Below are 16979 nucleotides of genomic sequence, written 5' to 3'. Positions count from 1 at the left end.
ATTATTATTATTATTTATCGCTGTTTCTTGTATTTTTGTACTTTATTTTGCATGCCTAGTTTTTAAGTTTTAAGTTTTTAAGTTTAAATTTTGAAATTTTTAATCTGATTCTTTCTCCTTGACTGCTGTAACACTGGAATTTGTGGGGTCAGTAAAGGTGTATCTTATCTTATCTTACTCATCTGTCCCTGCAGATAACAAGATATAAATGCCATGTATATCATTTTTTTGTGATTAAACAAATCTGTATTAATTCATCTCTATATAACAGGCTATATACACTCTAAAACAGAAATGTTTGTAAATAAGGACAGGATTATAACTCAATAAATTAGGTATAACTTACAATAGAAGTCCTTCTTTTGTTGTTTGTCGGCCAAGTTTTTTAGCCTATTTCACTGTGCGGACTTTGAGAAACACCCGGTGTCTCTGTCATTGCAGCTGGGGAATGACTGTTAACAGCGGTGTAGTGGCAATTTCTACCTTTATATAGACCAAATCAAAATGCTTTTTTACAATTACTTTCAGGTAGAAAACCCCCATGTCACATCCATAAAATCAAACGGTGCTGAGCAGATGCTGCCTCACTTGGTTAGTTTTAGCTACCTAAAAAAGGCCCACCCAAAAAATCCATATCAGGGCATTGGAATATTTTTCACTGCTTTGCCTGGCTGTCAGGTAGCCTTTTCCAGCAGGGAACTAAAGCCATTGTCTCAACACCACCAGACTTGAGAACATGGGAAGTGCTAGTCTAACACTGCCTCAGTCAGTTAGCTTGCAAGGTAAAGTGGTGAAAAAAATATTTCAAATAGAGCTTACAGTTAAACTTATTTAGATTTTTTTGAGAGGCTTAAATAGGTTTTTCTGGGGCCCTGTCCACAGCAGTACATTGTTTAGTGTCCATGCTAGTAGATTTGGTTCATCAAAGATGATAGCACGCAGCACATCTGTATTGTTTATATCAGTCTTGATCATTAGAACACCTGATTTTATATTTGAACAAATTGTTTTTCGAAATACTGTGCACGATCATAGCACTAGATGGTCCAGCAATGGTCAGTTGGTACTGCCTCGCCCAAGAACAAATGCTTTATCACGATCTTTTATTCATAGAGCAACAACTCTCTGGAATAATCTGCTTCAAATGTCTGCCTGTAAATGTTGACTTTGCTGTATGTAGAGTGTTCCGTGTTTTCAGAGAAAATGAATTGTCAGATTTACGAAAATTATCAAATGTTGCATGTTTTAATTATTTTTTATCATTAGGTATATTATAATTGTATTAAAATGTAAAATGAATGTGGTCTTTTGTTGATGATATGATAGGACCCCAGGAAGACTAGTTGGCTACTACGGTACCAGCTAATGGGGATCCTTAATAAACTAAACTAAACTAAACTAAACTAAACTAAACTAAACTAAACATAAAATAAGCACAACAGAAACATCAGATAGGTCAGACCACCATGTTTAACTATATCTTTAAGTAATACAGTCATGAATGAAAATGACAATAGAAATGAACAAGTTTGATGATTTCACATATTTCCACAACTGAAATCAATTGTCTATTCAGAAGTGTTCGTGCAACATTGCAGTGATTCAGTCTATAGTATAGTTATGACATCACAGCTTTCCAAAAAAATTTGACAACACATATAAAGGCACAGTTTCTGAAAACGGCCTGTGTGCATTTCTCTGTGGATTGGGCATTTTGATACTTTAACAGTATTTATAGTAGCACCTATATACCTGCTTCATTTAAATAAAATGGAAATCCGACTCTTTACAATATGGGACTTTTAAAGTGATGAACTGACTGTAATCATATTTTAAATTCTCTTCAACCAACACAAGACTTGGAACTCTCATGAGATCAGAGGCAGTTTCTCATCATTCAAACAGTGTCATCCAAGATAAAGTCTTATGGATAAGGCCAATCTCAATTCATATGAGTGATAAAATAATGTGCAGTGGCATTGTTAGGCCTGTGCACCTAAGGCTATTAGGGGTGGGACTCACCAGAGGCACCACAATAATATTCCAATATAATATTATATTATAATATATTATATTATAAACATATTGTGATATGCTGAGTATTGTGATAAAGATATTGTGATTTATTGCAATGTATTACCTTTTTTCAACTGCAAATCATTTCCCCAAAGGAAAACTTTGTCAACATCTGGATTATCATTGAAGCAAAATGTATTGTAGGCTAACAAAAGTTAAATTTGTATTTGTAATATTAAAAATTTATGTAATAAAAGAAACTGATACTTGAGTTCTGTGTAAGGACAATATATTGACACACAAAAATATTGCAGTACTATGCTGTATTGATTTCTTTCCCCGACAGTTAATCACTTTAATGTTGCAGCTGGTAAAGGTGGAACTGATTTTCAAAACTTAAAACTGTATACTGCTGGATTATTTAATCTATAATAATACATCATCATTCATAAATTAATTAGATTTTGTATTATTAATCAGTCTGAAGCAGAAAAATAAATGTAATGGAGTAAAAAGTACAATGTTTCCCTCTGAGATGTAGAGGAGTGCGAGCATAGAGCAGCATAAAATGGAAATACTCAAGTACAAGTACCTCAAAATTCTTTTAATTTTAATGATAGCAGTAAAAGTATTATGTTCTAATGACGTTTTGTTGCCATCGCAGAAGTCAGTGTCACCCTGGTGAAAAAGCCAGTGGGAATTTTCCATTGCATTCTGGGTGATTGCTGAAAATGAGCTCTGTGACAAACAAACCACTTTCATGATTTTTGAAGTGTAAATGCAATCACCAGAAGTAAGCAGCTTATGTTAGGCATAAATAAACTACACTGCGGTTGCATTACCTAATTTCACCATAACAAGACTGTAAAGCTGTCTTCGGCGCAGCTTTGCATGATGACTTTCTGTATGTCATTCACTGATGTATTTACATTGTAGAACAAAAACGTGAAAGTCTCTTAAGCTTGTGTTAACCACAGACCTTATTACAGGCATCTAACCAAAAACCCATTCAACAAACTCACTGACTTTAAGACATGGGAACAGATTGCAAGAGTGCTTATTCATTTCCAGGTTTTGAGACTCATTCCTGGGACACTCTATACTATTTACTGACAGCTACTAATATTTTTAACATCACAATTCATTATTAATCTAGAAAGTATAAAAACTGTTTCAAGTGTAAGACCCCCCCCACACACACACACACACTGAGGTCCGTGCTAAGTCCCCAGTGTCCTCAAGTCCTAGAAACGCCCCTGATGATGTGTACCTTAAATAAACGTTTCCAATTCTGATCACATTCCTCAAAGCCTAATGACTGCTGGTTCCGTGAAAACATCCACACGTCATAGTCTTTGGGAGGAGTTGGAGTGAGTGAATTAAGTTTTTTCAAAAACTCACTCACGTACACGCGCACACACAGTAGCTACTGTACTTGCTGAGTGGGCCAATAATACAAGGGGGATCATCAACGTTCCATTAAACATTCCTCTCGCGGGACTGTCCGGCCTGAGACATCGCGAAGTTTCCTGCTATTTTGTATTTTGGTGGCAGCAGGCAGCAAGCAGCAACCCGTTGAGGCAAGTCCAAGTAAGGTGGAGACTCCTACTTAACTTCCTGCACAATAATCTTGAAGCACTACTAAGTGAGAAGTGGGGACGCTGCTACTGCTGGGGCGAAGGACGAATGGATATACGGCTCACTTTATTTCTTTCTCGGCAGTGAATTGACAAAAAACACTTTGTTTTGATTCAGCACATCTACCTGGCTAGTAGCAAGCTAGCAGTAAGGCTGCTGAAGAGATTCCCAACGTTTGATTGCGAGGCGCTGCGAAGGACAGGAATGGGTGAGTTTTCCATGATGTGGCGCTTGTGTTGTGTTTATAATGTTAACTGCTCCTTCTTTCCGACTCATCATATAAAACAAGTCGAAAACACGGACGGCAGTAAACCAAATGTCAGTTACATAAATCATGCTATCAGCTTTCTCCAGCAGGGAATTTAAGTTAGCAAGCCAGTTAGCTAGCTGGTTAGCCTAGCCTAGCTAGCGGTGTGGTTAACTGGATAACGCCACCCCCACCGTTGGATTTGGCTGCATGTCTAGCTAATGTTAACAGGAGCTCCCTCAGATCTGATGTCAGCATGGCTTCTGCAAAACCACTTCATGCCCTGAAACCACTGAAACGTTAGTTCCTTGAAATTCCCAGTTTCCTCTTGTCTGGCTGTGCTGTGTAATCTGAATTTAAAACTGTTTGCAGTTTGTGTGCGGAAAGAACTTCACAGACAGGAAACTCCAGCCATTAAAGGTCCCATATTACTATTATTTTCAGGTTTATACTTTTATTTGGACTTTATAGTCAAACATGTTTTACATGCTTTAGTATTCAAAAAACACGTCATCTTTCTCATACTATCTGCCTCTGTCTGAAACGCCCTGTGCATGTGTGTCTTAAAGCCCTGTACCAATAAAGCCCAATCTGCTCTTGATTGGTCAGTGTTTCCAGGTCTTGCACATTTGCGCTTTTGGTATCTCTGCACTGTTAGTGCAGCTGGGGAATGACTATAACAGCACTGTAGCGGCAGTTCCTACCTTCTATATAGTATAGTTGTGACATCACAGCTCATTTAAGGGCACCATTTCTGAATTATGGATTGTGTGCATTTCTGTATGGATTGAACATTTTGATACTTTCACAGTATTTTTACAGCACCTATACCTTTCATAAGAGAATTGAAATCTGGCTCTTTAATATGGGGCCTTTAGTTAGCTCCTTCTGATAGTAGAGATTAACTTACTCTTTTGACATTTGCTTTAGGTGTTATGTAAGAAATATGTAAATTTTATTGTGCAAACAGTGTGTTGTGTCTTAGCTTATGTTCATTCTGTGACAGTGCATTACTGTAAGTTCCCACACCCAAATGCATCTAATACTTTGCTTGTCTCCACTTCACACCAGCCCATAATGGACCAAGCATCTGTTTGTTTTTAATAAGGACCCATGAACCCCACCCTATAACAGGGTATTAAAGCGGTACCTCACCTAAGTTAAGAATTCCAGTGTTATTTATATGGTCTAGGAAAGTTTAATCAATATTAATGAACATGAGCTACATTCTCTCAAAGCCAAAACCAGAGAAGGAAGTCTCAAACTTGTGATAGGGAATAAAGTCTGAAACTGCTCTATAGACAATGCATGGGAGACTGATTTTGTGGACCCACAGAATGTTGTTTTTGAAACAGAAAATGTACTGGCATACTCACAACATTCCCCTGGGTGCTCTCAGTAGCTCTTTTACATAGAAATAGAACAAAGTCCCTTCTTTATGCCTCCTTTTCATTTTTACACAGATCCAAACAATGGCGGCATCATGTCACTTCAGTGTGTGACTTTAGACTGCATGCTGGCATTGCGATATCAAAAGAGACGTGATGGGCATGACATGTAACACAACATCGTCTGCCTCTAGTGTGACATAACTTATGTGTTGGCAGCACTTTCTAGACAATAACAGTGGCATTACCGTGGCAATAACAATCGTGTACCGTCTCTGTTATGTGGTGACTCATCTTGTACTCTGCTTGGAGGATAAGAAGCTCCAGGACCTCATTGTTTTCCCAATTTTCGGAAATTTTCGGCCACTGTTCTTCCTCTTTGAGTTACTTGCTAACTGCTGTCAGCTGCTTTTTAAATCTCCTGCGGTTTGTTGCACACATAACACATTGTTAAAAATATCACATCCCTGCCACCCATAAGCCCATCCTGCTGGCTGTCCTATTTATACAGACATCGTTTTGGCACTACCTCTGATGTAGCCTTAAAGGTGAGACAACTCTGTCTCCCCATTCTGTGATTGTACCTTTTATACAGAATGGTGGGGTGGCGCCATTAAATCCCCACCTTGAAGAGGCAGTTTAAAAGGGACTAATGTCATCGTAACATCTCTTGCCATTCATTGTCAGTGAAGCAGCTCCACACTCAGTACCCTATGACATAACAAATTTGGGTTTTAGCACTTAGTTTTTGGATTTGGGAGAGAGTTCATGTTAAAGGGAAATTTCGGTTTATTTCAACCTGTCTCCTGTCGTCCTAAATTTGTTTCAAGTGACTAGTGACATAAAAATAATAGTTAGCATGTTAGCCGTTAGCCTAGATACAGCCGGGGCGCATAGTAGCGTCAGACCTATTAAAACGTAAGTGAAAGGGCATACTTCAAGTGCAAAGTTAGTCCACTAAACAAGCTTTTTTCTCACAAAGACCGCCTCATATTAGGATAAATGTCAGAGAACATATAGAAAATGACATGTAAACGTGTTGTCTTACCTTACTGGTGTGGTGCCATGTTTGTTTACCATTTAGCTCTGCTTTGCAAAGCGCAGCCGAAATATCGCGAGAACAAGCAGCGATCTCATACCGTGCCTGAAATCTCGCGAGAACAAGCAGCAACAGCTGGAAGGCAGAACCAGACAGTAGCCTGAAAAGTCCATTCATTTATTTTACCAAAGATTTATAGAATTATGTCTGACTTTTTGCCAGACTTCGACTTTGTGGAGGAGGAATTTGATTTTGCAGAGTTTGATGGCTGCCCTTATTTATTTGAGCCAGAATACACTGAGGAAGAGCTTCGTGAAATTGAAGAAGAGAGGAGGAGGAGAGAGAGAGAGGCGCAACAGGTAGAGGACAAGAGAGGAGGAATGGCTGTTGCAAGGCTGCGTAGCTCTGGAGATTGGTGGTGTACCTGTGAATGCTGTGCCACAGTGCCCACAGAAGAGGAATGCCTCTGTTGCAAGGAATGGGACCGGTTGCAGCCTTATTTTCAAGGTCTGGATGTGACCGAGGACAAGACACCTCCACCTGCTGTAGTATCCAGCTGGGCTTTATCGCGAGATTTCAGGCACTGTATGAGATCGCTGCTTGTTCTCGCGATATTTCGGTCGTGCTTTGGAAGAGCTAAATGGTAAACAAACATGGCACCACACCGGTAAGGTAAGACAACATGTTTACATGTCATTTTCTATATGTTCTCTGACATTTTACCTAACGATATGAGGCGGTCTTTGTGGAAAAAAAGCTTGTTTAGTGGACTAACTTTGCACTTGAAGTGTGCCCTTTCACTTACGTTTTAACAGGTCTGACGCTACTATGCGCCCCGGTTGTATCTCGGCTAACGGCTAACATGCTAACTATTATTATTACTACTATTATTTTTATGTCACTAGTCAATTGAAACAAATTTAGGACGATAGGAGGCAGGTTGAAATAAACCGAAATTTCCCTTTAAGTAATTGTTTTGGACTGTCTTAGACCATAGGAATACCATGTATGAATTTTGAAAATGGTCATAGTTGCCCTTTAAATTGACCTGATTGTCAAGGTGATGGATTCAAGCTCTCACCAGGCTGACAACATCATATAATCAGGGCAATTCACTGCCAAACATGAAAACCAACTATGGCTGCTATATTTGATGATATGCACAGCTTTAAAAACAGAAGTAAGGAGTGTATGATTCTTGTTTCAGTTTTGTCAGAGAGCTGTTGCTGTGATGGCCATGCTGACTGAATGTAGAGGAAACACTCTGATAGTTGTCTGTAAGTTGCAGGCATGTACTGTATTTTGAAACCTTCTTACTGCATCTTGCTAGATGTGCTGCCTGTGGTTTGTGTGGTTGTGTGCAGTAGGACTTGTTCAAGAACTTTGCTATGTTGTAAAACAGGTTTTAGGCCAAACCTTGCTTAGCTTTCAGATGTGTCCGGTCGCAGACTTTGCTTTTGACATTCAGAGTCAGTGAAAACAAAACTGTTATGCATGAACTGTTGCTGACACTTAGCATTAAATCCTACAGTGATACACCACAGTGAGGATGTATGTGACAAATGAAAGTAATACTGCACTTATTAGAAATGAGAAAAAAAAACGTCGCAGAACTTTATCAAACAAGCTGGGGAGTTCTAAAAACCCTGCCTTCTGTCCGATTCATTAAAATATCTGATAGTCATTCTCAATGAGGTCAACCAAAACAGACTTCTTCATTAGTGTCCACTTTTAACACCCATATAATGCATTGCACTCATCTTTGGTATGCCTTTCCTCAAGTGGCTTCTCTCTCAGAATATCTAAGCTGTGTTTGAACATGTCTGAGCTGTGTGTATGTGAGAGAGCCCCTCACATTCTGTGTTTGATTTCTGTGAACTTAGCTTAGGCTACATGGGTGCTGCTTTATCCACTAAAACCCACAAACTGGAATTTGGTTTTGTGCATTTAGTGGTTGAAATACCAATGCTTGTCTGGTCTTCTCTCACCTTTCAGCTAGCAGCCATTCTTCAATCTTGTTTTGTATTTTTTGAGAATTTTTTTCCTGTATTTTGATAGTGGATAGTACAGAGGAGCAAGGAAATGAGGGGAGAGAGAGAGCAGGAATGTCATGTAACAAAGGTCCCCAGAGAGACAAGAACTGGGGACATTGTGATTACATGGACAACTTCTTAAACCCCAGGCTGACGGGAATATTAACCCTACTGACCTCAACCAAAGATTTACCAGCACAGTGTTTCCCCTAGGTTTACAACAACTGAACAATTATTTGAACTGTACATTGAACTAAACATCAGAACATTTCTTCTTCACCATCTTCACCACCCTGGGAGCGCAGATATTTTTGTCTTCTTTTCACGTTGTTGACATATTTTCCGACGCGCGCTCTCTGTTCGCTTTTGTGTGTGTGTGTGTGTGTGTGAGGGGTGAAACGTGAAATGTATCAGCGAACACACACACAGTGCATTCACTGCGTGCTTGATACGTGTACATTGCGTGTGCAACCATCACCGTGTACTTGCTTCGCGTGCACTGCGCCTGCATTCAGCGTGTACTTGTTGCACATGCAATGTGCGTGCAGTGTCTGCACACGCCTAGACGTGTGGTTATTAGACATGCGTGCGTTGACACGTCATGTGATCGCAGGGGTCACAGTTTGGCTCTTGGAAGCGGAGCTGCTGCAAAGTGCTCGACGAAGCCACCTTTTTTGCATTCACGGCCCGGGAGAGGGGGGCGAAGACAGCCAGTGTAGGTGGAGAAGTTCCGGGGATAAGGTGGAGGTTAGTTAAGGATCGGGGAATGAGGAGTGTCCTCCCGCTTTCCAGCTTTGTGTCTGCGGGTCACCCGCTTGGTGTTCCAGCGCTGGAACCTCCATTGCATACGGGCCAGGTCGGACCAGCGCCACAAGCCTAGACCCCGGGGGAGGGTCTCGTTGATCCGGCAAGTTAAGAGTTTGTTTTAAAGTATGACATCTTAAGTGTTTGTGTTATATTTGCAGTCCTGTCAGTTATAACTGAAAGCCAAGCGCGCTCAAAAACCTTGCTTCGTGCAGTGCTTTCTGTCTGTGGAGTGCACATATTTAAAAAAAATGTTTGAAAGGAAAGTAACCAAAGATAAGGTGTCATATTGAAGATTTCGTTTGAGCAAAATATAATTTGAATTTTGAAACCTGTTTTGTTGACTTTTTTTGTAAGAAATTACTTTTTTTGGACTTCAAACATTTTTCTCAGTGCATTATTGGCAAGTTAAACCAGACGCCACCTGTAGAAAGTGGTTCTACACACAATAAAGCCTATAGTTTGGGAAAGTATAACACAGACGTCTGCTGGTTTTAATCCGCCCGTACCCTATCCGCTATTAATTAGCCTAATAATTAAAATTGAATGACCCACATCCGTGGATATCCGGAATATCTCTAAGTAAGGAAAGACTTGACAAGACATCAGCATGAACAGCGCTGAGTGTTCCCTGCTCTCAACTTAGCAGCAAAAGTCTGAGTGAATTTACCCCATTTAAACCCATTTAAGGATGTCTGAAAAGCTGTTTCCATAAACAGTCAAATTCGCAAAAGGGCAAAATGCGAAAATAATGTTTATGAAAACACAACTATTGATTAAAAAACATACAGATGGAGGTTTGCAGCATTTAGGATCCAATTCAATAATAGGCTATATATTCACACCTTGATCACTGACCTTAAATGTGTGCTGCAGGAACTGTGTGCTGTTGTCTTTGATGCTAAACTGATTCTTGTATGTCAATACCAAGCAGCAACCTCTGGGGCTAAAAAAATGCCGGCACCACGGTAGTGTCAAACTGCAGTTCCTCAAGTGGCCACTTGAATGGCAGTTTGAAGAACTGCAGAAATAAACATGTTTACAGCCTGGTACAAAAAAACAGTATTAGTCTCTACAGCTAATTTCAGTTTGATATTTTATATATTATATCATACGTTTATTTATATTTATATTGGATTTATAATTTGTATATAAGTCACCCGTTAACATTTTATTAGGCATTAAGTTATGTAAAGGTTAATGCCCGACAAGGTGTCCATTATCAGGAATTAATGGACGACGCGGAGGCGTGAACCGTCTGACGCGAAGTCCATTCATTCCTGATAATGTACACCTCAAAGGGCATTACCCCGCTTATACCATGGTCACTTACCAAAGAAATGAATATAAAATCAATTATTTATGCTTTAATGTGTTTTACAGTTAAAATCATGAGTTTTTCACAAGCCACAGCTGAGCGGACTATTTAATCTCTGTAGTTCACAGGCGTTGCCATGGAAACCCGCTGTGGCCGCAGTGTAGAGAGCATAGCGACTCTGATCAGTGAAGGGAAGTGAGATGATGGCTAAACGTTATGTGATATTCAGAAGATGATTATTTCAGAAAGCCAGTGCACTTCTTACCGCTTGTGTGTTACAGACTCTGGTGGTCAGAGGATAATGTGCAAAAAAAACCCTTGAGATATTACTTTCATGATTCATTGGTGTTCATTTATAGGCCCAAGAAAATTTGTTTCAAATAATCAACATCCAAATATTAGTCAAAATCGTTTTTAATTGCAGCAAATAATTCATAAGCATATAGTAGTTGAGATTAAATCATATAAACACATTAACAAATTAACGATTGTTTCCTATTTAAAATTAAATGCTACAATACCATCAATCCATTAACCCGTAATGAGAGTTTACTCAATTCGCCATGGCAGAAGAGAGCAGCAGCGTCAGACAGCCAAACTCCTCCCAGAAGGAAACTGATGTTTTGGTCCGGGAGGTCTGCTCGCAGTGTACGAATATACGGAACTGCGAGCAGACCTCCACGGGCTGATGATGCAAAGGTGGCCTGGGAGGAGGTCACCACAATTGTAAATCAATGTTGCGTTTCTCGTGTGCGCGCGTGCACTCTCTCTCTTTCTATCTCGCAGTCTCACTCTGTTTCTTTTCTTTTGACTTTTCGAAGATGACAGATGCTGAATATATACTCCCTATCTGATGCTGTGGCTGTTTGTGGTTGGCTGAGAGGGATGTGAACTCACTAGTTTGCAGCTGTTTAATCAAATCAGGTTGGGTTTCCATTACATGTGCCAAACGTGCCAAACGGTGCCAATCCCCTTTGATCTGACATCAGATGTGACGGGACGATATAAAATACATTTATGTGCTGATTGCAGATAGTTGCATTGAATAGTGGTTTTGTGGCTATTTATTGCATTGTTAATGTGCCTGATATTCTGGAAACCTGCCTGTGAGGTTTTGGTGACGTGTGCGCACTGTCCGCCGGTCAGCCAAACTTCGGCTTACACCGGCTGCGCTCCCCCTGCGCTGACAGTAGACCTGGTTTCAGATGGCAAGCTTTTAGTGCACCTTCGGCGAAGCGTTTTGGCACGAAACTGTCACTGCGCCAAGCTGGATCTGTCGACACCTCCCCCTGCTGTGCCACCACACCCATCTCAGCGCACCTCGGTCTGCCAGACTACCAAACTGAGCGCACCTCGGGTTGCACTGCTCGAAACTAGCTCTGCGCGGGGTTCGCCACCCTGCGCTGTGCCGGGAAACTAGAGCCCTTTGACTTATTTCCACCCAGCCAACAGTGGGACTTAGATTCATTGTGCCAACAGTGGCTTGGAAAACCGCCCATAACCGTGTCACACGGGGAAGAGGGAAGATGGAAGGCGGCTGGAGTTCCTCCAACATTTGCGGTTAGATTATCATATTTTTTTATTGACAAAAATATAGGCTGCTTCGGCTGATTTTTTTTTTATGCGCACGTGAGCCCCTAAATATTTTTTACAGTTTGCACACACCTATTTTTAGTGGAGTGAAACGCTCCCACTGTCAAGTGCTGGATATGACAGCCTGAGCACATCAGCACAAAATGCTACGGCGTTTGAGATATTATTTATATCATGAGAAGTCAATACTTTCGGCAGCCTAAAACTTTTATTTAGAAACTATGGCGGGTCAAATTAAACTATGGCGGACCGCCATAGTTTCGTTAATTAATGGGAAACACTGCCTACCATAGAACAAGTCCGCCAGAGCATATCTTTACAATTTTACCTGCTGTAGGGCCATTTTTTTGGAGTATGTTAATATGCTATACATCAATACAACCCTTAAATCCCAAATTTTAATAATATGTGTTGCTAAAAAGTGCAATAAACCACAAAAAAAAGAAAATTGTTATTGTTTTTACACATAGTTTTTCTAAATGCAGAAATATCATATCAGCTGTATCCCTCAAAATTGTAAATGTAAAAAAGTTGCACAAAATCCTTTCAAACCACAGAAAATTTATTTTGAGTGTTTTCATAACTTAATTTTTTTCAGATACACTCATTTTTATAAAATGTGACAAAAACAAAAAGTTAAATGCACATTGTGCACAATTAGCAAAAATACAACATGTACATCATAATAAACTATTTACAATAGAACAACCAAAGTTCCAAGTTCAAAGTCAAACATTACTTTTCAATAGCACCAGGGGAGCTGTGATAGGTCTTGTGACAGTTCCTGTCCACGATAAGCAATATTTTTTGCTGCATTTTTATTGGTGCTGGCACACAGTGTTTTGATGGCAGCCCGGTGAAAGTACATCCTGAACAGCTCAGATGGGATTGTCCACATACTGTGATAGAGGTGGCTGCACACCTGGCCTCCTTTTGGGCAGAAAATGTGGTAGGGGATGTGGCAAGATGTCAGGCTCCTTTTCGGTTCTCCAGCCAGCTGCATCACCAGGGAGTGTCTCTGACCTGGAGCCTCTGTTTGCTGGAGACCGACTCCTTCCTCCCCCTCTGCCTCCCTCCGGGGTGCAGGAAGAGGAGACCCCCACTTCCTCCTCCTCATCATCGTCAACTCTGCACACAGATGTTACACAGTGTGTTAGATGTGTTCAACATGAGAGTAATACAATAATGGTGCGTATTTAGTGCAAAATGCTTTCAGTTGTGTTACATATATATTTTCTTTACTTTACTCTAACTCAAAAACAAACAATATTTCATGAATATATACACACATGTCATAGTAGGGATCTCTCCCTTGGATGAGGTCGGCTTCATCTCCACTGTCGGCAGAATCCGGACCAGATGAGTGGACTGAATCTTCATCCGACGCTGTAATTAGCTTGAAAGCTTCGCGCCGGGAGAAAAGCCGTTTTGCGCGTCCGGGTTGTTGTGGTTCCATAAATATATGTGTGCGAGTGTGTGGTGAGTGTCTGGTGTATGTCTGGTGAGTGTGTGTGTGTGTGTGGTGAGTATAGGGATGTCACGATTAAGGATAGACCGATACATCGGCCGGCCGATATATCGGGCCGATATTTGAGTTTTTTTTTTTTTTTTACTTGTATCGGCATTGGCCGATACGCGTGTGGGTTCGCGGATTTATTTTTCCCTGGCATGATTTACAGACAGGCATCCATGGGCAGCTCTGTGTTGCCGGAAGACCCTGCAGCGCACATGCAGCAAATCCTGCTGTGTACAGTAGTTGTTGTTTTATTTATGCTTCAGCTTAAATATTTGTTTATTTTATAAAGACATTACTGGAAGATTTAAGAGCACTTAACTCTTTTTTTTATTTGAATGTATAATGATAATGATAATAATAATAATAATAATAATAATAATATTCTACCTGTTCTATCTCAACTTTCCATCTTGTTTTAGTATTTTTTACTGTTCAATAAATGTTTCTTATTTTAAACTTAAGACCTGTAATATTTGTTATCATTGTGTCATTTTTTTGATGTAAATTGAGGGAGCAAAAGCAGTATCAGCCCCAAATATTGGCTCAAGAAAATTGGCAGTCCATAATCGGTCATCGGCTAAGGGTGATGGAAAAAAATCGGTATCGGCATCGGCCCTAAAAAATCCATATCGGTCTATCCCTAGTCACGATTACTTGATTTCACTATTAACTGCTATTTTATATGCCAGACTTATTCGTGAAGATTCCTCAACACCGTCACTCTCCAAAGATTATGCCAGGACGCGGAACCATATACAGTAGGTCAGCACAACTCGCACGGAACGAAAACAAAGTTACACAAGCTCTCTCCGAGTGATGAAGTATGGACGAAGACTTATTCCCCCCAAAATACCGATAAAGTCAGCCATGTGCGATCATTTTGGCTATCGCAAAATGACTATCGCAAAAATGACCAAGGGGTCATTGTGGACGACAGCTTTCCAGTTTGTAAAACATGCCGCAAAAAAGTCGCAGCCAAAGGATCAAACACGAGCAACATGATACAACACCTGCGGGACAACCACCCGGCTTTACATGCGCAAGTAAAGGTAAATACACAATAACTGGGTTGAAATACGTCAATCTCAATTTATCTAATGTAACGTTGAATTAGTGTTGTCATGATACCAAAATCTTTGTTTCGGTACCAATACCAATATGAATTTCGATACTTTCCTAAGGAAAAGTCCTTTTGGATACAAACCTTTAGAACAATAAATAGTAGGGGTGTAACGGTACCAAAAAAATCATGGTTCGGTAAGTACCTCGGTACGGACGTCACAGTTTGGTAACTCAAATGTCCCACCAAGTTTGTGTTGTCTCGTGTTGTCTCCCTTTGCTAGGCAGACTTTCTCTTGTCTTTTTTCACATGCGCCAGCTGCGAATGTTGATACAGGTGTTGTCATACACACCACTTGTGCAATCTGTGCTCCAATAGGAACAAGAAAGGTGTTTGTGTGCATAATTGAGGAAAATAAATTAACTAAATTAATGAATCGAATCAATTTCAAAGTACAGGTATTTTCCAAATGCAGTATAGTACCGTTTGGAATACTCTAGTACCGCGGTACTATTTTAGTACCGGTATACCGTGCAACACTACATTGAATTAAACATTACATGTTAGCGTGTAATTTGCAATTAATGGCGTAGTGGTATGATACGAGTTGGGCTTACAGTGCAACGTGACAAGCTAAGGCACGTCTCAAAAACTTTTTTGATGGATAGTTTTGCAGTTAGTGTGCACGCAGCGTGAGATTGTAATGGTTTTGGGTCCGTGTAGCTCTTTGGAGTGAGACGACAGGCAGAAACTCACATTCACACGAGTGCGGGATTTCACAAATGCTCGTCGTTTATTTTTACATCAACTTAAAAACACTCCAACCTTACCAAGCCTGGTTGAACGGCTACTATATTTTCATACATGAACAAAATAGTCGCTACACATACTTATAACCATCACTGTTGTGTTGAGAGATAAAAGAAAAAGCAGGAGCACATGGAAATAAATGAAACTTAAAGATCTATCAGGAGTGTTCGTGTGATTTTACACATTTATAGTGTGAAATTAATTAATGCATAATAATCGTGATAATCGTAAAACCGTGATTATTTCTCTGACAATAATCGTACTAAGAAAATCTATAATCGTGACATCCCTAGGTGAGTATCTGTGTGTGTGTGTGTGTCTAAGTGTTGTTGTGAAAGAGTAAAATACAAAACGGGAGCAAGAGCGAGTGTGTGACTGCCAGCTGAGAGAAATATTTACTGCAGAAGAAAGAAAGAAATTTCCCAGGAAATGACTTCACTCCTTGTTGCCGCGGGTAGTGTCGCGAGAAAGACACGCAAGAAAATCACATGACAGTTCATGCTCACAACATGATGACGTTTAGTCCAACATAGGAAGTGCTGTGAATACCCGCAATCAGGATTATACTGTTTTTGTTCTTAGTGCTTTTTACTGTTTTTCTACAAACCTATCAGTGCAAGGAAACAGCATTCTGGGACATGATGAATGCATGGTAAGTTAGAGTAACTCCTCCGGTTTTAAATGCAAAAAGAATTATTGCTCGATCTTATTTGGTTGCAATTCTACCGGCATTTAAAAATCAATATGCAAATGGGATTGCGGGTGCTCCCTCCGGTATTAAAGGGTTTTAATAGTGAAATTTGAAAGTGATACGGGTATGTCCATCATAGTGGTATTTGAACTGCCCATTTCGTTGTCTTCTTGGTGTTGGGCTCATCCTTCTCATCTTCTAAATTATTTAATTCTTCTGGTGTCACCTCCTTGTGCTGTTTCTCCCTTTTCTTTTCATTCTCTATCCTCTCTCCTTCTGCATACCATTCATCAAAATGATCAAATTCACCAAATAAATTAAATGAAACAATAAAATCACTCATGATGCCTGTTGTAATCCGTTGCCTCTGCTCTGAGTCTCCGTTGCTATGGTTACAAACTAGCAGTTGATCCAGCGCAATAATTTAGAACCTGTCATCAGGCAATTTGACCGGAATGTCTTTTTAGCTGTCCTATAATTAAGCAATATCACACTCGAGCTTGTGATGTTATACTCGTATATCGTCACGGCTGTGATTTGGTCATAGGCACGAGGCCGCAGGCCGAAGACAATCACAGCCGTGACGATACGAGTATAACATGACGAGCTTGAGTGTGATATTGCTTTTATACAACAGTTCAACAGTTAAATAAGCAAGGCTGATTAAGAAGTGTTGAAAAATAAGGACAAAATAGATAATTTAAGCATTTTATTTGTCTTCCACCAACAAAAATAGTTCCCTCAAGACTCAGCTGTCACTGTTGCTATGTAACGCAGACATGGTGCGCCAGACACTTACTCTTTATACACATTTATCTGCCCATTT

At 40.1% G+C, this 16979-nt stretch overlaps 1 protein-coding gene across 3 annotated transcripts in view; it reads left to right on the top strand.

Moving 5' to 3' along the window:
* Positions 1-3551: 3551 nt before the first annotated feature.
* cd2ap (CD2-associated protein) overlaps positions 3552-16979 on the top strand; it is a 260040-nt gene continuing 246612 nt past the window's right edge. Inside the window, exon 1 of one of the 3 annotated variants that reach the window (XM_033619722.2) lies at positions 3552-3862. In XM_033619722.2, coding sequence (XP_033475613.1) covers positions 3859-3862 — 4 coding nt within the window. In that variant the 5' untranslated portion in view covers positions 3552-3858. The remainder of the gene's footprint in view (positions 3863-16979) is intronic. The other 2 variants (XM_078174115.1, XM_078174116.1) reach the window with 2 other exon arrangements.

The sequence above is a fragment of the Epinephelus lanceolatus genome, chromosome 13, assembly GCF_041903045.1.
Source record: "Epinephelus lanceolatus isolate andai-2023 chromosome 13, ASM4190304v1, whole genome shotgun sequence".
NCBI classification, from domain to species: domain Eukaryota; kingdom Metazoa; phylum Chordata; class Actinopteri; order Perciformes; family Serranidae; genus Epinephelus; species Epinephelus lanceolatus.
This window is presented reverse-complemented; position numbering and strand designations above follow the sequence as displayed.